Source organism: Lepisma saccharinum, chromosome 8, assembly GCF_977018435.1.
Source record: "Lepisma saccharinum chromosome 8, izLepSacc3.1, whole genome shotgun sequence".
NCBI lineage: Eukaryota > Metazoa > Arthropoda > Insecta > Zygentoma > Lepismatidae > Lepisma > Lepisma saccharinum.
The window spans coordinates 62,690,069-62,717,416 of NC_139236.1; the positions used below are offsets into that span (position 1 = coordinate 62,690,069).

Consider the following 27,348-nt stretch of genomic DNA (forward strand, 5'->3'; position numbering starts at 1 on the left):
GCTAAGGAACATAGCAATGGACAATTTGGTTAGTAATGTTTAGGCATGTGGATGTGGAGAAAGCTCCTCACAAACAGCTGATATTTTCGTGCTAATTTAATTAGGTAATAGCGATCTTTGTCCTGTAGTGTCATCGTCTTCGTTTCTACAGCACTAAGTATCAACAAAATGGTTCAGGCCTGGTACATGGATAATTCGAACGAAGATCAAAGACTGCAACATCATCGTAAACCTCCACAATATGTAGATGTTCAACGGCTCTTCGAATTGACGGGGGTTGAACATTTCGAGGTTAATCCCAAAACATTTCAGAGTGATGAGTTTTACGAGGCCATGAAGAAGAAGCGAGGATATAACTATGAAGATGAACTTGTGTGCTCCAAGGAGTGCCTGCCAAACTACGAAGAAAAGCTCAAGAACTTTTTTACAGAGCATCTTCATACAGATGAAGAGATACGATTTGTTCTTGAGGGTTCTGGTTATTTTGACGTGAGGGACCCAGAAGATAGCTGGATCAGAATAAAAGTCGAGCCAGGAGATTTGATTGTGATTCCTTCAGGCATCTACCATAGATTTACCTTGGATACTAGTAACTTTATTCGAGTAAAACGCTTGTTCGCTGGTGAACCTGTATGGACTCCTCACAACAGACCAGCTGATGACATGGGGTGTCGGAAAATTTATCTGGAAAAATTGCAAGAAGGTTTTTAAGCTCATTTGGTTGTCGACACGTATGCTATCCTATGACTAAATGAACTGTACATATAGAACATTTCTCTTGGGAATTATATTGTGATGTGTGTGATAGGGTAAGGACAATGCCACAGAATATAGTTGAAAATTAGGAGCTTGTCCAAAGAAATATTATGGATTTATCAATTAAAGAACTTATTTCTGGCAGGTAAATAAATATATATATATTTTTTTACAATGTATAGTGCATAAGATCATAGCTTCAAAGTGGTACATGCCATCAGAGCTACACTATGTTGCCATTCGTCACCAGACACCCCATACCAGTATGTTAATCCGGTCGCAGCACCACATCAGTATCGTGTAGGGCCATCTTTTGCCGCAATGACGTCCGCAATCCTTCGAGGAAGACTTTCCACCAATTTGCGATACGTGTCGACGGGAATCTTGCCCCATTCCTCCTGCAAAGCGGCAAACAGCTCAGTGGTGTTTTTTTTTGGGCAGCATGGCCTGGCTCTCAAGCGGTGCTCCAACACGTCCCAAAGGTGTTCAATGGGGTTGATATCAGGACTTTGGGCTGGCCAATCAAGTTTTTGCACACCCATGTCCTCGAACCACGTGTTGATAATGTCTGCCATATGACATGGAGCATTGTCGGGCTGAAACAGGTATGGGCCAATACCGAATTGTTCCCACAATGTCGGTAGTGCAAAATTGTCCAGAACATTTTGGTACGCATCGGCATTCATGTTTCCCTGAACTAAAACAAGAGGACCAAGACCATACCACGAAAAGCAGGACCACACCACGATGCCACCTCCGCCGAATTTCATTGTGGGTACGATACAGTCCTGTAAACAGCGTTCACCGGGCATACGCCACACCCACACATGTCCATCGGACTGCCACATCTGGTAGTGCGATTCATCACTCCATAGGATCGATTTCCATTGTTTGAGAGTCCAATGGCGGCGTTCCTTGCACCACTGTAACCGACGGGTTGCATTGCGGGCTGTGATATGCGGCTTGTGAACTGCTGTGCGACCATGAAAACCAAGTGCGACTATCTCCTGGCGGACAGTACGATTCACTTGCAGCACTACTGGAAGCTGATCGAAACTCCTGTGCCACCATCTGAAACGACGCCTTCCGGTTTGACTTCACCACACCTTTCAAGCATCGATGGTCACGATCTGTTAATATTTTTGGTTTACTGGGTCTGGGTCGGCATGTCATGACCCTCTCTCGCTTCTACTTCACGATAACATCACTCACTGTCGACCGGGGTATCTGAAATTTGTTGGAAATCTCACGGGTCGAATGCCCAAACCTGTGGGCTCCAATGATCATCCCTCTTTCCACCTCACTCAGTTCACGTCGTCTGTCCATATTGACTGCTGTAGCTGGTATGAGTGTATTCTCAACCGGCAACGCCTTTTATAGGTTGTATGACGTGTACAGACAATCCCAAGCACTTTTTGAAGGGTGTCCGGTGACGAATGGCAACATAGTGTACGTACCACATTAAAAACGAACCTTTAGAAACTGCTTATCACTTCAGTGTCCAGCAGATGGGGGTTGCTTTTTATGTGACATTGTTCCATTTGCCTCTTTCTGTTTGTTGTGCAAGCACAGTGAAGGCTTTTTCCACACTTCAAGAGAAAGTGATTGCCTAAGTGTATAGAGTATATGGTGTGGGTTAATTGGCAATGGTCAATAACCTCCCTGCTGAATGTCACTTACCACTTGACTCTTCAGTGTGAAATCTTCCATAATTGATAGTAGTAAACATTTAATAATCTCTCTGTAATACACCATTTAATATAAGATTAGCGTCAGCAGTAGCAGCTCCTGAATTTTCAAAGATGTTTGCTACAGGTGATGCTGTTCCTCCTTCCCCAACACACAAAATCATGATGTATATTCATCTCATTCACCCACTCACTGGTCCAGACTAGTTTGCTGCACTTTTTGACACTAGGTGCAGTGCAGGCACATCTTAGTGTCAAGCTGGAGCAAAGAAATTGGGTAACAGTTTCATAGATCGGAGACACATTTAAAATCTGATATTTTATGTATCGCATGGTTCGTACTTACCAATTGTGTATTGTGGAACATAGTTCAAGGTACCATTATGCTTCTTACACGAAAACTAGACACTTTTTCTACTAAAATAACACATTTTTCTAAGTGCTACCAAACGCACGTAACAGTGCGATATCGCTTACTTTGCGAATGATAGCGCTTCTTTTGTTTTCGAATATCATTGTTTCCAACCTTCTTCACCGAAAAATACCTACTATCGTGTTTGTCACATGTGCACAGTATGCACGGGTAGCTGACGGATAGCCCCACGAACCATTTCCGATAAGGTTAGGTTTGGTTAGGTTAGGCAAGCATAGTTTAAAAAAAGAAGATATTGGAAACACTGACATGATTTCCCAGTCAAATAGATACCACGATGAAAGAAAATACCTCACTAACGTTGGAAACCTTAGAGCAACTCATTTCCGTAAGTAGTTTCTTCTGTAAAAATGAAGAAATGTGTCTCCGATGTATGAAACTGTTACCATAAATTGTGTTTAACTTCAGAAGATTCAACAAATTCCTGCCTGCTGCTTTAAGCATTCATTGATTGGTTAGCACATACGACGTGATCATACACCTCGATGTACAGTCATGGAAAAAAATACTTCCCCCATAGAGCCTAACACCATAGTCTTATGGGGAAAGCATTTCTTTCCATGACTGTTCACTGCTGCAGAACATAGTGCAAATGGTGAAGACATGAAATACACTATGCAATGTCAAATCAACAAAGCATACAACTTTGTCTTATACTTTGTAAAGAATTAGACACATAAGTGTAAAGAAAGTCAAAAAGAGGAGGGGTATTGACTCGCATAAAAAAACAACTAATGCTTCACAGCCACAATAAACTGCATGAAAAATTTTTGGGTCTGAAGCCAACTAGAACTGTTTTTCTCTGTGTTTTTATCTCGTGAACTGTAGCCAGGTTTTTCTTCCAGCCCAAGGATGTTTTAGAATCCTACATGTACACAAGATATTTTTTTTAACATGATGTGAATACTCAGAATGAAGCTATTGCACTGCTTTACTTATAGAGCATTGAGTATTACAAACAATGCACACCATTAATCATAATTATAGTAAGCTAATTTTTCACAAATGAATACTTCAGAACTGGTACGTTGACATCAGGAAATTGACGGTGTTAATTTAAAATTAGGAGCAAAAGCAAAATTTTAATATTTTGATAGTCAATGACAAAATAAATTCCTTGAATCAAAGGAGAAAAGGATTAACTGAAAAAATTGAGTGTAAAATGCACAAACTTGTTCAGATATTCATGTTTTATTATTCTACCACTAAATCAAAGGAATATATGGTTCTATAAATTTTTAAAATTTCTTAATTTTCTAGACTAAACTCTTTTAACTTTCTAGCACTTGTATTGCACAAGGTAGGTAAAACTAATAACAAAATACAATAACTGCATTTCAGTATATTCATGGTATGAAATGTGAAAAATTAAAAAAGGGACATCCTGGTGTATTGAGTCCTGAAGTCCATCCTTGGGCATAAAATAATAATAATAATAAAGTGGCAATAAAGTAATAATTTATTATTAGTTTATAGTATTTTTTTAAAATTTATTTTTTGCTATCTCTCTTCAACATATGAAATTAGATAAACACATGCCTTGTTGCAGATCAACCTTAATGCTTCTTTACAGGTGAGAGAAAAGCATGAAGTTGTGGAAGGTTTAATCCATTTCTGCTATTTTACCTCTTCCATGTCTCATTCATATCACCCATTTCTGAAGAGGATTGAGGTCGGTCTGTAAAATTGAAAGAAACAAGATATGTCTTGTGTTTTTTTCTCTTAATTTTTAATTTTTTGTATATTAATATTTTTGTTGAATTTTGGGTAAAACTTTGATAGCGTCCGAACGGATTTCTTCATTTTTATACAAGAAACTACTTACCGAAATGAGTTTCTGTAGCATTTAGTTCTTGTTGGCATTTTCTTTCATCGAGAAAAAAACTATGTTGTCCGTATATGCTCAATTGAACGAAATGAGTGCTAATGGAACCTAACCTAACCTCGTAAGCTTACCTCGTCCCCATGATGGTTTGTGGGGCTATCGTGAATTTCAGTGGCGCAGGAACGTTTTTCATTTGGGGGGGTACAAAATTCAGTCTCCCGTATATATATATATATATACACACACACACACACACACACACACACACACACACGCGCGCACGCTCGCGTGTGCACGCGCATATATATACTATGCATATACTACTTCAAAGGTAGTACCTATAGGTATAATGTGAAGGCATCGGAAATATTCCATTTTAGAACAGCACACGAATTTCCTGTTTTTTTAATTAAAAATTGGCATAAATAATTTTATTTCTTTGTTTTCCTTAGTATTTATGGTCATTTTAAAAACAGATTTTAACCAGATAACAATCCCGAAAAATATAAAGCTGTGGACCTTGTTCATGGGTTCATTTTGAATTTAACGAAACGCGAAATGTGAAAATTGCAAACAAAGATACAGCTATTGATTTTTAATGGAGTGTGAGATTAAAGGGGCTGAGGAGGATTCCTCCTCTCCTCTATCTTCAGCCATCCCAACCAGGAATAATCGTCTCTCACCAACTGGATATATAAACCATATTATTGAATATATCATACTTGTAGAGTCCACATCAGTTCAGTTCATTTTAATTTTAAAGTCCCATAGCTAAGCATAAAAAATATCTTTAAATAATTTATGGCACATGTGTACCACATCCAATGCCTTTTAGAAGCCATGTATTCGGTATTTCCTCAGACATCTATAGGATGTATTTTTTTTAAAAAAAAATTTTGAGTTGAGATGGTTCCTGATCAACTCGTAAGAGGTCTAAATTTGGAATGTTTGTAAAACATTTGACAAAGCATTTATTTGTAACATAATTATTTGTACCTAACGACGTTCTTCAAGCACTGAAAATACTATCACTATATATACAAAACCGAAATCCTTCAGATCTCAGAGCAAGGAAGGAAAAGCCAAACACTCGAAAGTTGTTTTATTTATTATCCACCTTTCGGTGGATATATGAAGAGCCGGCCAAGGTTTTGTTTCGTATTTAGTAGTATTAAATGCATATACATGCATGTTTTAAGGTGATTTGTTAACTCGCTTACGTGAAAATGTGAACTTTAATGTAAGCAAAAGCATGTGCGCGTCATAGTTAAATATTTTCGCATCTACAAAGAAAATCCAAAACACATTCCCACCTCGCCGGCCTCTGTGGCAGAGGGGTTAGCATAGTGTGCTATGACGTCAGAAGTCCCCCGGTTCCAATCCCGGCCTGGGCATGGCTGTTATTTGTGAGTGTCCCTTTATCAATTTCATCATACCATCACTCATTCTCATCTTCGCGATTAGCCAGAAATACCAGAAATGCGAAGTAAAATAAACCAAATCACTCAATCAAACATTCCAATCTTGCTCAAAGACCTTGTGAATTCAATCAAAAATCTACCAATATCTACCAACCGAATGTGAAATGTCATAAACGTAACCTTAACTGATTAGAAAAATAATTTAGAAGTTTTAAACAAACTTTTACTTTCCTTATACCCCCAGTGCATTGCTTTCATGCAGAAAAATTTGCAAGAAATTGAATGAAGATAACACAGTGGCCTTGACAAGCCAACTGGCAAACCATAGGACCTGCAGCGAGGCTCATTTATCCCATTTGACTAATGTAATTTTCTTCCAGTTTGACTTTAGGGTTCAACTTCAAATGGCATTGTGTTTGTGTTGCATTCGATATCAAAATTAGATTTTAAGCGATTAATGTCCAATTCTAAGTACTATATCTAATACTCAGGTAAAAGTAAGTCCTCGTCCTCTGATAAAATCACAAATTGCACCCTGTTCTAATGTGTAGGAAAGGGGAACCTTTCATTTGACCTAGGAATGACATCGAGATGAGACGAGTCGAGAATTGTCACAGCCCCATCTCCTGTGTGGAGTTTGAGTTTGTTTGAGTTGGTGTATTAAGTCCACTTTATGCACCGTTAGGCTAATCGGGATCCGAACCACTGTGCCACGTGCCTCCACCGGGTATCGAACCCGGGACCCCTTGATTACAAGGCGACGACGCTACCACTGTACAATCGGGGAGGCCCTCCGGTGTGCTGAGGTCCTTCTCGTTCTTGTTTGTGCTTTCCTTTTGTTTCGGTGTCCACTCAGAAGTAGTTAAAACTTATTCTATGTACTTTATATCCACTTCATGGGCTAATCCGGACTGAATCTGCAGTTTAAAGTGGAATCCAAAGCTCGGTGCATGTTGAACCCTTCAATTACAAGGCGAGATATCTCGTCCTGACCCACGAAATGTTTAGTATAAGCAACACGTACATTGTGTCACCACTCAAATTTTCACAACGTATATGTCAATAAAGCAAAACTTTTCTTAATAGGCTATCGTTTTTCTGCTTTATATCTTGTTTCGATGCTGTGAACCGTCGAAATACGGAATTATATTATAAATAGATTAAACCGGGCAGCGCAGGCTCGCAATTATTACTAATGCATTAACTTTGTAATTACAGTAAACAAAATACACGACATTTTGAAAAAAAGAAGTCAATAAATTTAAACACTTGGTATGTCTGATAAGACACACAGTAATTTAAATTTATTTTTACCAATTTCTTCAAATATGATACCAGAGTTTCGAATGAGATCATCTCGGACATCAAGATTTCGCATAGATTTATTTCAGTCTCGTTTCGAAATTTGAGAGGAAACACAGACTTTTCTTGTCTCAGTATCATCTCTATGTTCAAAAATCTCTTAATATATAGGTTAAGGTATATAGGTATAGTTTTCCCTCTTAAAAAGTTATGAAGTACAGGAGTACATTGTACCCCCAATGTCTCGTCTCATTTCAAATTCCATATGATAAATTCAAAAGAAAAGGTCAGTCATATACTCTTCTGATGAAGATTTATATATTATCTTTGAATCGATGCGACCACTTCTTTAGAAAAGTGTACCCCCCCCCCCCTTACGCAAAGGAGCATTCATCTGGAACATGATTTCCTGAGAGTAAACTTTATCTGATTCCATCGTTTCACAGAAATTTTACACAATTTTCATCTCCTTAAAGAGATTTCCAAGAACACAGGTCAATGAACTAACTACATAGTAGCAAGCACAATGTAGTAGAATAAGTTTACAATGGTTTGAATTTCTGTGGTAGCTAAGTAAGATAAATTAGATAATGCTTGTAAGCAGGCGCGTGCCCAGGATTTTCGTAAGGGGGAGGTTATCAATCTAACACATTTTCCAGTTCACAGGTCAAATTTCTTGTAATAAATTAGATAATTAATATACTTGGATTTTACCCCAATGAACGCAATCAATGTATTTGATATGGATGCTTCATGTTTTTATTGCATCATATAAAAGCACCTGCTTGAATATTTCCAAATTATTAATATTTTATATTTAATTGCTCAAATATAATTTTTAAACAAAAAATATGTACACTCAACATTGTAACAACATTAAAGAGATTAAGACTACTTGATGTCTTAAAGACAGTAATAAATAAGGTACCACAGTTCAACAATTTAAATTCTGAAATTTAGGCATCGAGGTTTCTGTGTGAGTTCTGACAGTATGTCGTCACAAGTAACTTTTATATCCCGGTGAATGTTCAGAGCAGCTAACCCATTTAATCTTTCTTTGCAAATGGTATTTCGAAGATAGGTCTTCAAGTGCCTCAAAGTTGAGAATGATTTCTCATTTGATGTTGTTGTTACCGGGATTGTACATAATATGAGCAAACGTGTGTTTACCCAGGGAAATATTACTTCACTGCATATATCAATTGCTTCAAGAGCATTTACTAGACGTCTTTGCATTGCTGCAAGATGACGATACCACAGTTTCATTTCAGTGTGAGCGTCGTCGCCTTGTAATCAAGGTGTCCTGGGTTCAATACCCGGTGGAGGCTAATAGTAGTTCGGATCTCACTTTAAACTTTAGGCCCAGTCCCGATTAGCCTTACTGTGCATAAAGTGGATTTAAAACATCAATTCAATCAACATTGTACGTGTTGTGGAGATGGTTTTGCTAAATATTGTGTACATTTTTGGCATTGTATTATTATATTATTGGTCAAAACATTTGTTTGACAGTCGACAAACAAATACAAACCGCTTCAGTAATTAACATTTTCTACTACAGTGTCATTAATGTGTCATATTCATTTTCATATTAGGTCTATGGAGAGGAATTTTGTATAATGTTAACGTTATGGAACTGCGAAACCAACTGTTGAAGGGGCCACTCCCCCCTTCCCCTCCGAAGCCCAGTACCGCACCACAGGATCTGTCACTGAGCCCGACAAAATCTTGCCAGACAGTGCTCGAAATGCAAATTCGTAGCCGAAAAGGGAGGGGATGTTTGATCGATTTTGGAAATACGAGGGGGTACATCCTTGTATGGATCAACATGGAGACAATACAGTAGGTGGAGGATGCTCAATATGAAAATTATTCTAATTGGGGGTATGATTTGTGAAACTTTCTTAACTGAAGGCAGCATCCCCTACTTCGACCACTGATGCCAGAAAAGATGCTTTCAGAAAATGAATTTATTACTGCACACGTATATTACTTATTGTATTTGTTGCGTTTGTACAAGAGAAATATTCAGAAGATTTGTAAGGAATATTTACAGTTAATAGGATGCCTATCTAGTCTATCCCGTGTCGTAATACAAACTTTATCCCTTTCCTACAAAATAATAAAACTGTCCATGCCAACCGTGATTTTATAATGTGGTTGCATACATATACACTAGCGACATTAGTGCCACTGCTCCGACGCCAGGGTTTCAAATACCTTGGTGGATCTATAAGATAGGTAATATCGTTTTTCGAGGGTTCGTGAACAAAACAAAAAGTAAATGATTTTAAAGTCCATTTTATATTCAGGTACGTTAATCGGGAGTGGTCTTAAAGTTTAAATCGGGATACGTACCACTGTGCAATGCACCTTCACAGGGGATAAAACCCAGGACCTCTTTGATTACACCACCATCGGTGAGGCCCCTGAAATCATTGAGGAAACTTGTTCATCATAATGTTCTCTCGCCCTGCGAAAGTTTATTGGTGATATAGGGTGACATCCTACACACGTCTTCCAGACATTCACACGCAGGCACACCCCTCCCCTGCACACACACGATTGTATGCTTACAGCACATGCTATGCCCTCCCAGAAAAACAATTCTAAATCCGCCTATGGATATATCTGCTATCAAATAATGAACGTCACTTACCTCGACAATTCCTTGACATAATTTTGCAACAAGGTTTGCAATATCTTCTGTTATGCCTTCTTGTTGAATATCAAGAGTCTGAAAGTTCGCACATTTCACTCTCGCAATTCGGATGGAATTCCTCTGAACTTAAATCGACCTTTTCTGACGTTCTATTTGTGGAAGGTGAAGCTTCAACTTCCATTTTTTGTTTCTTTTTGAAATAATCTAATAATGTATTTCTCCTCTTTTTTCTATCCATCTTTAGTTCCACGTCAAAAATCTATTACACACGCAGAAACGTAACACACAACACGACCACTTCGACTTGCTACCTTGCAGACTGCAACTCGCTACTACCCCAGTGAACACCAGGACTTGGGACAAAGATACCGGGCGGTCGAATGTCTGAACCATGCATCCAGCTTGGTCCAGCTCAAATTATGTCACCAGTGTTGACAGCAACCAGTAGTGTTGGCAACTGCTAAATTATTTACGCACAAATTCAAGCGAGATCTTTCACACGTGTTACAAGAAAATTCAATAAACTGAAGGCTGGAAATTGATTGCGAAAAAAATATCTAATTTGTAAAGAGCACAAGAGTAAAACGTATAATATTTTGGCATATTAATTGCTTTTATTTTGTTTATGAAACTGACTGGGCCAGTTGCGCTATATAACGCATCCCTCCCTTCCTCCCGGCATGCTATTGTACAAAACATCGCTTGCCTCCTTCGTAAAACCATGCCTCGCTACTGCCTGCAACAATCATTATTATTATTATAATTATTGATATTTTGAAATAAATATGCATCCAGGTGCAAAATAAGATTTTGACTTACTTTGCCTACTAATTGTAGTGATTCAAATCTCACAGAACTTTGCTCTGCTGGTATAAATGGTATAAGAGGGGGAAAGAAAGAAAAGGGAAGTTAGCAGCACTGTCGTAACAGGAAAGGGAGGGTCATTCTCCTAAGAGGGTCATCGTGCGTGAAAGAAAGGGGAGGAGGGATTCCTTCAGTTCGCATTCCAAGGGTTGCGGCTCTTTTCTTGACCATACTGAGAAGGAAATTCTCCTTCCTTTTCAGTGACTAAGGAATGAATGAATGCTTGTGCATTGCTGTAACTCAACTCCAATATTATTAAAAGTAATTGAAGAAGCAATACATTTCTCATTGCCAAATGTAAACATTTTACAATATTGGCAATTTATGAAATAAAATGTATTTCTGCTTTGAATTTTTTTAAATGACGAAACCAATGGGGGGGTTTAACCCCCACCAACCCCCCCCCCCCCTGGGCACGCCACTGCTTGTAAGTTATACTCCCTCTGTCCCATAATTATAGTCCGGTATGCGAGAATGGTAGTACGGGAATGACAGATGAAGAGGCAGATGGAAAGCACAATTTGTACTGATCCTTGAATAATAAAGTTGTATGACTCATTTCTGCGTTTCATGTTCTTCTTCTGTATAGCTGCACCAATGTCACAGTTTGAATATCTGACAATTATTATGACACAACAAACAAAAATGTACCGGACAATAATTTTGGGACAGAGGGAGTAAACAATATACCTGAACCTTTTTTATTGAGCGAATTGAAAATGTGTTCCTTTAACAGTAGCACGTTGCGGCTGTCAAATTATGTAAGGGGGGTACAGGGGGTACAACGAGGTTTTCGGATTTAGGGGGGTACAGTACCCCCTTCAAAAATTTGAGGGGGTACAATGTACCCCTGTACCCCCCCCCCCCCCGTTCCTGCGCCACTGGTGAATTTTGGGGCTACCCGTGGATGGTTTTTGGGGCTAACGTCAATGCTTTAATAATTACTCTGTCAAAAATTGAACCTTTTTTTTTTTTGTGAAAAAAGCAAAATAGCACCTTGAAGAATCTTTCGCAATGCAGAATAGGTAAGTACGAATGTTAAAAATGATGAAATAAACGAGTGAGAGGTGTTGGGACGCTATCGAAGTTTTACCGAATTTTGTATCAAGGGCGTAATCCCACCTTAGAAAAAAATGTAGCAACATTCATGCCTGCTATGAACTCCTATATAAGAACATGACTATACTACAGCTGACCTCTGTTATGGAGTGGTTAGCACAGTGCACCATGATGTCAGGGGTACCAGATTTGAATCCTGGCTTGGGTGGTTTATACGAGTGTCCCTTCCTCAATTTCATTATATCACCACTTATTAGCCAAAGTTGCAGAATAACAAAAATTTGAAAAATCAGATACTACAGGAGCAAATTTTGGGTAAACATCTTTTATCACTCGTGCATCATCATAGACAATTGTGATGCAAAAACAAGCCCTCTATTAATTTGTTTTCACAAATAGGTTATATTTGCTATTGAATCAAAAACAAGTTCTTATTTACAACCCAATTAAGACTGAATCTTGTGGCCAAGCATTGTCGTTACTTATGTAATGATTCATGCTTCTTTTTTTTTAATTTCACTAACTCACAAGTAATTTTGTCTGACTTCCATGTAGGAGACCCAGGTCCATTCTGGTATCAGGTAGGAATTTTGAGGGAATATTCCTGCACCGAGCAGTTCTGGAGTCCAGCCAGGCTTCAATCATTGGGTGCATTGGATCAGCCACGAGATGTAAAGATGGCTGCTATTTGTGGAGACCTACCTCCATGACCCACCCCTATGTGCCTTCATGACACAGTGCAATACACATTGAATAGATTTACCTTTTTTAAACCTAACTTACAAATGAAAGCAGATTTTTGTGTGTGTGTGTGTGTGTGTGTGTGTGTGTGTGTGTGATTTTCCACTGGCTACATTCATTTTCCACATGAAGCTTTCTTGTGCTTTATATAAAATATTTAACAGGTTATTTTGGCATGGTGAAAGCTACAGATGTGGAATTTTAACTTATTTAAGTTTTTACAAAAATTCCAACAACACTAACCTTTCAAATTGTTGTTACAGGAATGTATACCAGCAGTTCACTTCCAAATATAAGAGAATTGGACCCAAAGTTCAAGAAATAATGAAGAAATGATGTACATTTGCAGTTGCAAATAACATATATGAAACTGTGAAAAAGACCAAACTGGGAATATGTTACACATTCATCACTTGTATTCTGCTATCCATGGTGTGGTGCTTTGTTATAGTGATTACACTATGAAGACAGCATGCAATATTTCAAACGGGCATTAAAATATTACCGATTATGGTGTAAGAAAAGTCTATTTTATTACATTTATTTTGTGTTATGAATCTGTATTAATATATTTTCAGGTGTTTGAAGTTTTTAAATTTTTAAATGGAAATTACAAATGAATGGGTATGGTTATCTGTATTTTTAACAATGTTGTATTAGCATGTATATTATTGTAATTTACAAATGGAGTTATATTTTTTTAAACATGGAATCTATAAATATATTTTACTCTTGCAACTTACTTTATGTTCATTTCTTTACGATCCTTGGCTTCACATTATAGAATGTTACACCTTCTGGTAAGGAGATAAATATAAAAGTATTTAATCATATAGAATTATTGTGAAATAAGATGTTACATTTCTCTTGTTATACATATCTGGCAACAGCCTGACACATTAGTTGTGTGTATCACACACCATTTTACTGTATGTAGAGGCAATGTGAGAGCTTACAATGAATTTGAACTAGTCCCTAGGCTTGCCGACCCTCCCAGAATGGCCAGGAGTCTCCTGGAATCAAACTCTGTCTCCCGGAATTACAAAATTTAATATTTTTTTACTATGCATTTGTTTCAAACCAAACAATTAAACTTCACAATATTATTTTGAAGATTCATGAGAAACTACATTGTTTAAGTGAGAGAAGGGAGAAATATAAATTTGTTGCACCAAAGTATCTACGCAAGAGCAGAAAAGGAAAATAAATGCATTGTTGCATCAAAGTCTCAACATTTCTCCATTTCCCTCTACCCAATTTTGCTTCTTTATATAGATTTAGTTCGTAGTATGTTACAGTGGGACCAAGTGCGTTTCAAATGCTAATTTTTAAATTTAATGTTTGGTTGGTATAAATAAATTGATAGTGTTTAATTTTGAAGAATTTTGTTAGTATTAAGGCTTAAGAGGAGTCCCTATATTGTTTTCATTTTGTTTACTTACAAATAAAGGTTGCTAGGTTTTTTTGTTGATTGAATTTAGTATTCACAGTAGCAAGACCACAAACAGGTAACAGCTGATATTCAGGAAAAAAGTTTTCCAGATCATTTTAATCTAAAGGGTTTGGAAGCTGTAAAGAAATCTCCTGGAATTTTATTCTTTAAGGTTGTCAAGCCTACTAGTCACACCGCGAAATGACAGCTAAAGCTATATTCAAGGATTGTTGGGTGATAAAAATAAAGATTGAACACAGCTTTGAGTTCACTTTTACTATTTTGATATGTACATAAATATTTCAACTCTTATACAGCACAGATTATACCTTGCTTTGAATATGCAAATTATTTTATACATATATGTTCGTTATTGCTTAGTCTGTGCACGCCTTTTAGTTACCTCATCTTAATTTCTTGCAAGTATTAAATTACACCTAAACATTCACTGTGGTCCAATGTACCAAAAAAAAAAATATGCTCGTACATTTTAAGAGCACTTAATTACATCAGGTACCATTAGTGGCCAATGATTTTTATCTATACAATAACATATGTTCAGAGTTTGACAAGCATACTTAAATATGATTAGGAAATAAACAGTAAACATGCAAATTATATATATGCAAGGATAATGTTATATTTTCATGTTCGTGAACTGTCACTTTTACAACAGTCTATCCATACACAGTGATTGTTTTCTATGAGTTTTAACTGAATTCAGCAGCTGTTTGATGTTGTCTTTCTGCTGTCTTCCAGTTACAAACAGATAAGCACACTTTTTATTGTTTCGTTTTGAGTGGACATATATTATTTTTGTCAAACTATTTGTAAATTGGAGATGATCATGATTACATAGATAAATGAAGAAAACTTTTGGGGAAAAGGAGAATTAAAGTCAACTTGTGCCAAGCATCTTTGTTATTACTTGCCTATTGAAATACTTGTAGATGAAATAGGCAGCATAAATATCAATAAAATTTACTAATAATTGCTCATTATTAAAAAAAAAAAAAACCTCCACAACATAGTGAAAAAGCAATTAAAGCCTTTTCATAGCAAATAAAGTATTTCCTTAGAAATTGTGTTCTCCAAGTGATCAAAGCATTTTGTCATGGCTTTCAATATCTTCTGACCTTACATGGATGGATTTCTTTCCTTGGAGTTGTGAAAGTGTCCCACCCTCCCTGCTACCTTGGAACTTACAGACATGCATAACCGAAGCCTTCACACACATCAGATCAGGAGATGCTAGGAAAAGTATGAGCTGAACTATACTATACTTGACGTGTATAGGGTTACCAGTGGAGAAGACATCATTTACAAGTAAATTCTCTGATGTAAGCTTTCATTTTATTTCTCTTTTCATTTAAATACTTACAAACTTCTATTACAATAAACATTTAGAGTTCACAACTTCATTTTGAATAACACTATTTATTCATAACGATGTTGGCTTTTATAAAAAGTGTGTTTATCTGCTTGTACATGTAAAAACAGCAAATCTGAAGAAAGAAATTATACAATGTAAGCAATACATACATAGATACAAAAAAAAAGAGCTACATAGCAGAAGAATTACATTGCAAATGTATATCCTCGTATCTAATGCCTAGTAGTCACTTTGCCCCGAGTTCCTTGGGCTTCATTTGCTATATTATTTCAGCTTTGCAATCCTTATTTACTGCCCTCATTGAAGAAAACACTGGTAATATCTTTACACAGATTAAAAAAAAACAACTAACTAATCGTAAAATAGTGCTTCCATCCAACACAGTTCTTGACAAACATGGAAAAATAACATGTTTTAGATGCAAAGTGTATTCTGCAAGCAATAATCTGTGTGAGTAGAAATAAAATTAACCTTCAAACATACAAAATACATGGAAAAATAATATAGTATATGTTTTCTTTGAAAACTGTATTTAATAAATTCCAATGCATTTAATTTCAATTAAAGAGACTAGAAAGATTAAAACATACAGAATTAAGCGTTGCCATAAAAAATATTATGCATACCATTTCGTTGTTGAAATGAAAAGACTTACTAATACATATATCTGTTATGTTCACATGAATCATAAAAACAGTACACATCTGTAAACAGTGTAATTTTTAAGAATCCTATGTAACTAGCATAACTGCAAAGCTTATTGAACATCTGTACTCTACAACAAAATATCTTAACGGAAATTAAAAATATTACTTTTGGAGAAACTGGCTAATGTATATAACATTGTGTGTGATCTAATCTATATGGGTGAGTAGTAACAAACTGTCATAAAAATTCCAAAATACACATCTTTCTTTACTCAATATGCAATGCACCAGGATACAAAATCAACATACCATGATTAGAATCAATTGATCCATTCTGTAATTACAGGCTCTGCCCTCAAATCAGAAATAAACACTTCAAGAAAGCTAACATGTAGATAGCTCACAGAGCCACACACACACACTAATACACATTTGTGAACAATACAAAAATATCACAATATCTATAAACACTTGACTTCATTTAATAAAAGGAAGTAGGAACTTCATATATACACACATGCTCAGCCAACACACTCACTCGCTCACTTAAAGTTTACTTTATTTTATCACAATACACTTTGAAAGAATTTTTGTCCTTTGATTTGGCAGATATTATGGAAAGACATTTTAAAAATCTTTCTCGCAAGCAATATTTACCCATTTATCTTCATTTTTCACACAACAAAACAAGGCTATCAGAAACAATCCGCTAGCTTTCATCACCAATGCATGCATTCAACATTACCTCTAATGCTATATCACAATGCACATGAAATGTTTGTTCATTTTGCATTTATGTTTATTTACATACACTGTTGAAGGATGAGTTGATGTACAAGCAAGCATATGCCAAGACTGCACATAGTAAGCAATGACATACTGCAACATACTGGCTCAAATCAACAGAGTTAAAGGAGGTTGACTGGTAATTTGTAAAGATTGCTCAACAATTTGCTAATGCATACCCATGTGCTAAATGGTTAGCACTCTCACCTTTGGTGCGAGTGGGACTGGGTTCAATTCCTGGTGGGAGTCCCCAAAATTTAGGTGTTGGCCCAGCACCATAAGGACAGTTAGGGAGCTACTGAAAATAAATGGTGGGATCTGGTTTCGGAAGCCAGAAAGCAGCAGTGATGGGACTCGGATGTGCTGACCATGCGTCATCCAATGAAAATGCCACTCTGGCACACCCGGGCCCTTAGAGGCTGTTACCCACCAGTTTAGTTTAGTTATTTTAGACCTAGGCATGCTACAATTACAAGATAGTGAGGACTTCATTTTTCAACAAGATGGGGCTCCACCACATTTCCATGCGGGCATCCATGTTTATCTCAGTGCTGAACTTCCTGTTTGTTCGATTGGAATGCTTCTTGAGATGACTCTCCTCTTCTTTCTTGGTCCCCATGCTCACCTGACATAATAACCCCATGCAATTTTTTCATATCAAAGACCATGTGTTTGTGTCCCTTTTGTCATGTGATTTAGCACAACTGTGAGAAAGGATCACACATGCAGTCGCTGGTATTGATCCTGATATGTTGGGATGTGTGTGGCAGGAACTTGATTTCAGGATTGATATCTGCCACGTCACCAGGGGTGTACACTGTACATATCGAGCACCTGTAAGGTACCAAACTTAGAGAGATTCTTTATGTACTGATATACTCTTTTGCTGTATGTGTTATAGTTCTTGTACTACAAAGGCTTGGATCCTCGGAGGCAATTATGAATCACTCTGTATACAAGGTGTCAATTCAGGAGTTAACATGGTGCATGCATCACCTAAGCAGATGCCTCAGTGGTACCAGACAATTGGTCATGTTAAGGAAAAGTTCCTTTGAGGTGAAGTGCAAATAAATTTCCCTATGTAAAGTTGTACATGGTCAACGAATTTAGTTTTATACAGTGTATATTGATACACTTATTTTCACTCTTTGTACACATTCATTAATAAGAATGAAAATTATATTACAGGAAGGTATAGAAATTATGGCTTTATTACAATCCAATCATGTAAGTTGAATTGAATCTTTTGGCAAATATATTGTATAAAGAAACAAACTGCCAAAGTACTAAGTAAGGCTAGTGTACAATTAGTAAATAAATAAACAAAATTGCAGTTTATTGTAAATTGGAGAAAAAATGATTAAGAAATATTTCTCACCGACTATCACATATCTACTCTGCAACTAGATATTCAAAGTTAGCTGTCTGGATTAAATATAATGCATCTAACTTGTGATGCAATAGCAACCATGCATACCTTCAGCTTTCAAAGCTTTTAGAGCAGCAGTTCTTAAACTTTCCTAGACCGCGGACTCCCTTCCTTCAGAGATCACTCGCCCTCGCGGACCCCCAAGAATTAACTCTGAAGTTTAAAGCCCGGAACTTGCATCATATATATTTATTTCTAATGTTGTCTTAGTATTTTTTTTCGAACCTTTGTGGAACACTGGGAGGGTTTCGCAGACCGCAATGGAAGAACCACTGTTTTAGAGTGTCAAATTGAACAGGTGTTCAGTAAGTTTCCAACTTGCTGAAAAGTTATGTGAAAATTGTGGCTGAACTAGGGTTCAATGCCAAGCTACCAACGTCTGACCTCTTAACAATTTTCACAACTTTGATATATAATGTCCATTCAAGTATATTGAAGCTTCGTTTTGCTATTGGACAGTCTTGGAGATTTGAACACCAATACTACCTTCCTGCTATTGCAGGAATTAAAGCTATATAGAGCATATAATATCCTGCCACAAGCTATTTTATGTAGGTAGTTTACTTTTTCATATGTATTTTGTTTTAGATGCTCTTGTTAATAATTGAACAGAAAAATCTGTACAAAATTTGAAATCTGAGATGATGATGATGGAGTAGAAAGTCGACTGGAATCAGCATCTGAACATAGTGCATCATTGGTAACCATTCGAACAGAATGTGAGTATCCAGTTGACATAGTGAGTACGGTAATTGTATTCTGTATAGTGGGACCACAGGCAAAAGAGCCTGCGCAGACCCGCTACTCCTGTGGAGTGGAGGGGCAGAGTGGAGCATGCTTCCTTATGGCCCGAGGTGAGGGGATGGAGGAGGAAGATGCACAGACTTTTGGCTGAAGGTTCTTTCCCTTGTGGTTACTCTACACCACCAAATAAGAAAAAATAATTGGAAAAGTGATGAAATAAGTCAATATCTCTTTCAATGATTCACAGAGATAGATTCACCAGGAATGACAATAAGCTTTAAAGCAGCAGAAAAAAAAAAGTATGCTTTTTGATGGGATTGCCACTTTGGCATATGCTCTAGAAAATCTGCTAAGAAAAAGTCTGAATTCCACATTACTTTCAATACTCTCTACATTCCCTATACATTTGCTTGCTTGCATATTGTTCCATCCTCCAACAGAACTAAGTAGTTTCTAACCGTCATTCATGGTTGTAAATTAAAAAATACATTTTGTTCAAATGCTAATCACTTCAACTAATCACGTGAAAAACATTAGTTGTCATCATGTTTACTGCCTAATTGTCTCATACTTGTTGCTGAAAAATTCAAACTCAGGCTTATTCCACAAGCAAAGTCATTCCTCCCATGACAGCGATTCCACAGAGTAGACTCAGCAGCTGCTTCAGGGACTCCCATGGGTCGGTCTCCTGCAGCAGCTCTGGAAGGACTGTGACTAGCGATATGTGGAGAAACCCGCCAGAAGTGAACGGAAGAATCCACGCTGTTCTGGTACCTGTAATGAGAGAGAATCATTAGAATTCCACAGGCTGCTTCACTAGTTTTGCATGGCTTTTAACGATAGATACTCCTCAGAACATTCTAGTGTATTACAGGCTTCCTATTATTATTATTATTACAGCTGCCACTCATTCAACCATATCTTTGAATAAGTTTTGGTACTTCCGTGTAGAGATAAATAAATAAATGGTCAGCCCAAATATGGATCTGTATTTGCAGATATGTATTTGCAATACAATGTCTAAATGGAATCACATGCCATGTGTTAGTTCGTGGACATGGCCATGGTTTGCTAACTGAAGACCCACTCACGGTGCCATGTGTGTGGATTCTCATATATATGAGGATTGTGATGTACCTTTTGCACAAGCCAGTGCGAGTCAAGTGTGCTTTTATACATCCTGCACCACAAGTCTATATTTAACCCCGCATTGTGCTGCTGTAGTGCGGAAGGCATATATATACGCTCAGCTCGGGCCATAAGGAAGCATGGTCCACTCTCCCCCTCCCTTCGTCATGGGAATATGGTGCACAGGAGTCGCGTATCTGTGCAGGTTGTTTGCTTGTGGTTCCACTATACAGCAGCACAATGCGGAGGGCGTATACTGAATTTGACGAAAGAACCTACATTTTCCAGTAGCAACTTGTTCAACAAAGGGGTTAAACAGTAGTACAATATAAAAATTGAAAGCAAGTGATTTGCACTTCGTTTTTTTAGTGGAGACATAAGATATTATCCAAATTATATGTTCACTGCTGATGCTACACTTGTTGAACAATTTCCCAAAAACAATTTTTAAGCAGTCACGATTAATGTAAGTTCAGAAACCAAAATTGGCACTTATTTAAGCTTTAAAAAATGCAAACAAAGAGACAATGCTTTGAGAACTCTTTCCGGACAATTAAGGTAGAATTTTGAAACGCTTGAAATTCCTGAAACTTGTGCCAAGCAGATTTTATTATTGGAATCATCATCCCACCTGTGACCCCTCCACTTTCACTTCTGGCTATTCTCTTTATAGTTTTATTCCTGGTTCAGTGTGAAAATTCCCTTTCTGACCTTAATTCCTTATGTTGTTGAATATTGGATAAGGTTTATTCTCCCTTGACAAGAGATCAAACCTGGGAACTCTGGCTTTGTAGCACATTACACTCACCCCTCCCCATTAGTGGTAGCCATGACATATGTACAGTCACAGACACTGCCGGCTTGTAATGAATACATTGAATGTCAATGTAGTCATTACAAGCCGTCAGTGTCCGTGACTGTACCAAACTCGAACAGCGAGTGGAGAGAGGAGACAAGGGTGTGAATCTGCAGGATGCCGCATGCAAGGATCATGCCAATGCCTACAATGCACCCCCTGTCTAAATGTAGCTGGAATATTTAGACTTAAAGAGGTATTATTTACCAGCTCTTTTCCATTATATATATATATATATACAGGGTGTCGCAAAACTCTTTCAACAACGCTTGGGAGCTGGTAGATATCATAAAAACAAGTAACTTTTCCCTATAAAGTTTACCTCGAAAGCGCTTAGTTTCTGCTCTATAAGAGCTTAAAATCTATCCTGTACATATGCAACCCAACACAGCAAACGCCTGCTCTGGCATAACTACCAGGGGCGCGTGTCAGGATTGCCACTAGCGTTCCTCGTTAAGAGAGACGACTTGAAAACAACAACTTGGGAGTCTTGCCTGAGCAAAATCCAAAACATTAATGATACTCTCGATGTTGTAAGAAGCATTGACAACATTTATAAACTGACCAAGACAAATAATGGGCAGACTGAAATTCAAGATTACTCATTCTAAAATATCTCCATTGATTTGGTTTATTTTAATTCGCTTTTCTGTCACCTTTGGGTAATCGCGAAGATGAGGATGATATGATGAAATAACAAATGACACCAATGTCTAGGCCAGGATTTAATTCCGAGACACCTGGCGCCGTAGCGAGCTGTGCTAACGACATAAATTGTACATATTTATCATTCATTGTAGCAACTTGATATCAACATTGAAATGGAAGAGTAACATTTTCGTAAGGCACCAAAATGTCAACATCTAGATGAATTTCTGGGATAATTTTTATGAATTTCTATTCTTCTCATTGTACGTTATTTTCACGTCCTATCTCACGTGTCCCTTGCAATTGTTAATATTGCATGATACACGAAACACTCCGTGGTGATGTGGTTCGCACAGCTCGCTACTGTGCCAGGTGTCTCGGATTTAAATCCTGGCCTAGACATTGGTGTCATTTGTTATTTCATCATATCATCCTCATCTTCGCGATTACCCAAAGGTGGCAGAAAAGCGAATTAAAATAAACCAAATCAATGGAGATATTTTAGAATGAGTAATCTTGAATTTCAGTCTACCCATTATTTGTCTTGGTCAGTTTATAAATGCTGTCAATGCTTCTCACAACATCGAGAGTATCATTAATGTTTTGGATTTTGCTCAGGCAAGACTCCCAAGTTGTTGTTTTCAAGTCGTCTCTCTTAACGAGGAACGCTAGTGGCAACCCTGACATGCACCCCAGGTAGTTATTATGCCAGAGCAGGCGTTTGCTGTGTTGGGTTGCATACATACAGGATAGATTTTAAGCGCTTATAGAGCAGAAACAAAGCGCTTTCGAGGTAAACTTTATAGGGAAAAGTTACTTGTTTTTATGATATCTACCAGCACCCAAGCGTTGTTGAAAGAGTTTTGCGACACCCTGTATTCATTTATATATATATATATATATATATATATAAATGAAAGAAGGAGAAAGGAAACACTCACTGGACAGTGGAAAACTTTCGTCTCACACTGATGATGCTACGAAGTTAGCAAAAATTTTGATTTTTTCCACTGTCCGGTGAGTGTTTCCTTTCTCCTTCTTTCATTTTTATCTAGCCCTTTTGGCCCTCCTTGCTTTTATGCATATATAGGGAGAGAGAGCTCTCTCTCTCAAAATACAATGTGCTCGCCAGCAGATCACATCTGGGAATCCTTGGTTACAGTGCAACAGCATTACCACTACTACATTTAAGAGGTCTGTGAGAAAATCTGTATAGGGCTAAATACCAGGTGGTTATAATTAAAGTGACGGTGTTCAGAGTGGTACAGCACGGGCTGTAATGAGAGTAGCAGTCTGAAACTTCGTAGATATGCTAATGAAGCAATGTGCTCGCGGAAAAAAAAAAAAAAAAAAAATCCAATTCTCGCCACCAGGGTAAAAAATGGCGCTGTAAACAGTCTAAACGTGGAATTTTCCGTAACTCTGACGTCAAAGTCGGTGACATTGCCTAACCATTGTGTGAGCTCCCTGGTTGTCGTTGGTGACGCTTGTTGCTTTTTCCTTTAGTAATGTTCATGTAATTCGAATAGTGAAATTGTAGCGATATTTTATTACAAAGAGTATTGTTTTCTGCGATTTATAGTTTTTCCTGTAACTATACCACGTTTTGACTGCTTACAACGCCATTTTTTACCCTGGTGGCGAGAATTGGAACTTTTTTTTTTTTTGCATAATTCGCGAGCGCATTGCTTCATTAGCATATCAACGAAGTTTAAGACTGCTACTCTCATTACAGCCCGTGCTGTACCACTCTGAACACCGTCACTTTAATTATAACCACCTGGTATATACCATGTTTTTTCCTGTTATACAAATTACACCCATCAAAGTATGCACTAGATTCTAGATCGTGGCACAGCCTATACTGCATACCTTGGGTGGAAACCAGTGTAGCACAACCAACAGATGCAAAATGAAAAATATGTAGAGACAATGTGCAAGATATTCCATAATGCAATTCCTTAAAAAAAGAAAGAAGAAAAAAGAAAAATAGTTGAATGTAGAAATACAAACTCACCAACTGCATCTGCATTGCTGGCTGCCAGAGCAACCAAAGCTCCTATAACACCAGCTCCTGCTGTGAATACTTGAGCTCTGGCTGCATCCCACCTCGAGAAGCCAGACCTGAGCAGTATTGCAAAGTCTCCAACCTCATGGGGTATTTCGTGCAGGAGGATAGCTATCGTTGTGAGAAGGCCAATCTTGAAGGACAGAAGGAAGCTTCCCCCAACAGCAAGACCATGCGTGAAATTATCAATACTGTTGGCTAGCAAGTTCAAATATCCTGTGACCTGTTGGCAAGAACAAAGGAAACAAGCACTGTTAACATGTTGCTCTATCTTTGAGATTACTTCGGTGAACACAAATTATAACCAAATGTGTATCCAATTTCAAGAAAAAAAAAAATTGGAACATATAATTATAAGGTGCATTTTTTCTGTAAAAAAAATTGAAGTATTACATCAATATAGGACATGTTTAAAGCTGTTACAACATATACATGCAATTCGTAAAGACCTGTGCTATTTTCAATAATATTGGTAACACTTTTTGTTAACAATCAATAATAGTTTCATTAAACTGACATTCTGGGTAAGCCACCTATAGGTGTGTTTCATGTGACATCAGGATGCACACATCCCCATGTTTGAGGCCAATTGTATTTGTTCTTTGCAAAGGAAATTTCCACTACCTAACGTTCATTACATCAGCACTAAATGTAAATCACGAATGTCTGTGTTAGTATCTTCTGCCTGCCCGCTTGAATTCCGAAGAACTGGCCTCAATCATGGCTGTTCGAATCCACAATGCAACAGTTAGCTACATATCCAAAGCATCAAAACATATTGTTTTGACATATTATCTTGGTTTTGTCAGTGCTTTGGGGGTTTAAATAAAAAGTACTGGTTCTGATGCCAATATATTAGGTGCAACACAACACACTCACCACAGAGGATGACACACTTAAATATTTAACAATTTATTTCATCGCTTCATAAATACAAGTATTATGAAAAAATATAAATATGCTGACCAAGGCAGTAATTTATTTTATTAAAAACATAAACTAAACGTAACGTTTCAACCTTCTAGCAAGGTCTTCATCAGACTCTGTATCAAGTACAAAAGTAACAAGATACCAAAAACAGGGCATTATATACACAAAACATTACTCCCTCCAGACTAATAGAAAGTTGTGTTGGAACTTTCTCGCAGGTGGCTTTCACTATACTTTCACCTAAAAGGCGAAAAATATATACTTTCATATAGAATGTGGATTGGGCTTTATATATCACGCTCTTTTTCCTTCATTTTCTTCCTTCTCCTCTCCTCTTTCTCTCTTGTCCTTTCCACTCTTTCTAACACTTTCTTCCATTCTTTGTTTAACTTCAGTCCCCCATTCCAGTTCATTGTGTCTTCTTCACCTTGCTTCTCTATTTCCTTGGCTTCCTTCCATTTTCTCACTAGCATTCTCTTCTCCCTTCCTATCTGCTTAGCCTCATCCCACTCTATGTCATGTCCTGTTTCTCTCGTGTGTTTAAATATCGCATTTCTCTCTCTCTTAAGTCGTACATCATCCCTATGTTGTTTCAACCTATCTTTCAGTCTCTTTTTCGTTTCTCCTATGTACACACTCTGACATTCTTTACATTTTACTTCGTAGATAATCCCTTCCTCTTCCTCTTCTCTGTTTTCCTTTTTCTTGTTTGCATTCTTTGCTATTCCTAAGATGCTTCTCCCTCCCTTCCTGTAAGTTTTAATGCCCGCTTTCCTAAGCACTTTGCATATCTTTTCTGTGGTCTCCCCCATACTCCTTATTCCAAACCACCTCTCTTTTTCTTTCTCTTCATCTTTTTCTTTCTCTTCCAATTCTCCCCTTCCTCTTTTCTTCCTTCTTCTGTTTATGTCCAGTCTATCCTGCTTCTCATAGCCATTCTTTTCCAGCTGTTTCCATAGGCTATTTATTTTGCCTTCTTTTTCACATTCCTTCGTGCATATTTTCGTTATTCTGTCCTCCATATTCTTTATGAAATTTCTTTTTGTCACCTCACTTACATCACTTCTTTTGTGGCAGAATACCCCTGCTGCACACTTCTTCTGATGCCAAGCAGTCTCTTCATGAAAAGGAAGAGAGGAGAAGAAATTGAGATATGCAGAAAAGATATGCAAAGTGCTTAGGAAAGCGGGCATTAAAACTTACAGGAAGGGAGGGAGAAGCATCTTAGGAATAGCAAAGAATGCAAACAAGAAAAAGGAAAACAGAGAAGAGGAAGAGGAAGGGATTATCTACGAAGTAAAATGTAAAGAATGTCAGAGTGTGTACATAGGAGAAACGAAAAAGAGACTGAAAGATAGGTTGAAACAACATAGGGATGATGTACGACTTAAGAGAGAGAGAAATGCGATATTTAAACACACGAGAGAAACAGGACATGACATAGAGTGGGATGAGGCTAAGCAGATAGGAAGGGAGAAGAGAATGCTAGTGAGAAAATGGAAGGAAGCCAAGGAAATAGAGAAGCAAGGTGAAGAAGACACAATGAACTGGAATGGGGGACTGAAGTTAAACAAAGAATGGAAGAAAGTGTTAGAAAGAGTGGAAAGGACAAGAGAGAAAGAGGAGAGGAGAAGGAAGAAAATGAAGGAAAAAGAGCATGATATATAAAGCCCAATCCACATTCTATATGAAAGTATATATTTTTCGCCTTTTAGGTGAAAGTATAGTGAAAGCCACCTGCGAGAAAGTTCCAACACAACTTTCTATTAGTCTGGAGGGAGTAATGTTTTGTGTATATAATGCCCTGTTTTTGGTATCTTGTTACTTTTGTACTTGATACAGAGTCTGATGAAGACCTTGCTAGAAGGTTGAAACGTTACGTTTAGTTTATGTTTTTAATAAAATAAATTACTGCCTTGGTCAGCATATTTATATTTTTTTATAATAATGGAAACAAGGCTTAATGGTGTTATAATACAAGTATTGTAGAACTGCCTCTGCTTCACAAAAATCTGCTAATGCTGTCTCATATTTATAATTGGAAGGCCCTGTGTTTGATTCCTGGTGGAGTTACATTTCACAGAGTTTCGGATTTCACTTTAAGATAATGTTTAGATTAGCATGTCCAAGTACAAAATGGACCTGAAACAATATTTTACCTAACACAACTTCTTGGACACAAGAAAAGGTTTTACACCAAATCGAAAGATCAAGAACCAAACGCTCACCTGTTTTCCAGAATATGAACTCTGGGAAGACTCCTTCTTCTCTATTTTAATGCAGGACCGCCTCCCGCTGCACAATGAGAGCCCTTCAATGTCGGTTGGGCAGAGGCCATTGTTCATCTGACACGTACTACTGATGCCATTCATTTTCACATTGTTGTTCTGTACTGTGGCACAGGAAAACTTTGATTCCACTTTTAACTTAATTTCTTCTTCCTCTGATTTTGGGAACATCATTTCAACAACAATAAACACCAAGATTCCTGCCAAGACCCACAATCCAGTTGATAAGTGGCTTCCACTTTCACCTG

General features: G+C 37.4%; 2 protein-coding genes across 2 annotated transcripts in view; one reads left to right on the top strand and one right to left on the bottom strand.

Moving 5' to 3' along the window:
- The first annotated feature begins 43 nt into the window (after positions 1 to 43).
- Adi1 (acireductone dioxygenase 1) lies at positions 44 to 13,521 on the top strand. Its single transcript, XM_083127527.1, has 2 exons — positions 44 to 901; positions 13,015 to 13,521. Exon 1 carries the CDS (start codon positions 169 to 171, stop codon positions 709 to 711), a length of 543 nt encoding a protein of 180 aa, XP_082983653.1. The 5' UTR covers positions 44 to 168; the 3' UTR covers positions 712 to 901; positions 13,015 to 13,521.
- A 924-nt stretch (positions 13,522 to 14,445) lies between these two features.
- Zip99C (Zinc transporter Zip99C) overlaps positions 14,446 to 27,348 on the bottom strand; it is an 87,560-nt gene continuing 74,657 nt past the window's right edge. The window contains exons 3-5 of the mRNA XM_083126772.1: positions 27,041 to 27,345; positions 23,832 to 24,105; positions 14,446 to 19,956 (exon numbers count right to left, since the gene is read on the bottom strand). Of these exons, the coding sequence (XP_082982898.1) occupies positions 19,781 to 19,956; positions 23,832 to 24,105; positions 27,041 to 27,345 (755 nt within the window). The 3' untranslated portion in view covers positions 14,446 to 19,780. The remainder of the gene's footprint in view (positions 19,957 to 23,831; positions 24,106 to 27,040; positions 27,346 to 27,348) is intronic.

Bases quoted from the DNA above. Each gene is read 5' to 3' on its own strand.
- Adi1 (XM_083127527.1), top strand. From the start codon at position 169: ATGGTTCAGGCCTGGTACATGGATAATTCGAACGAAGATCAAAGACTG.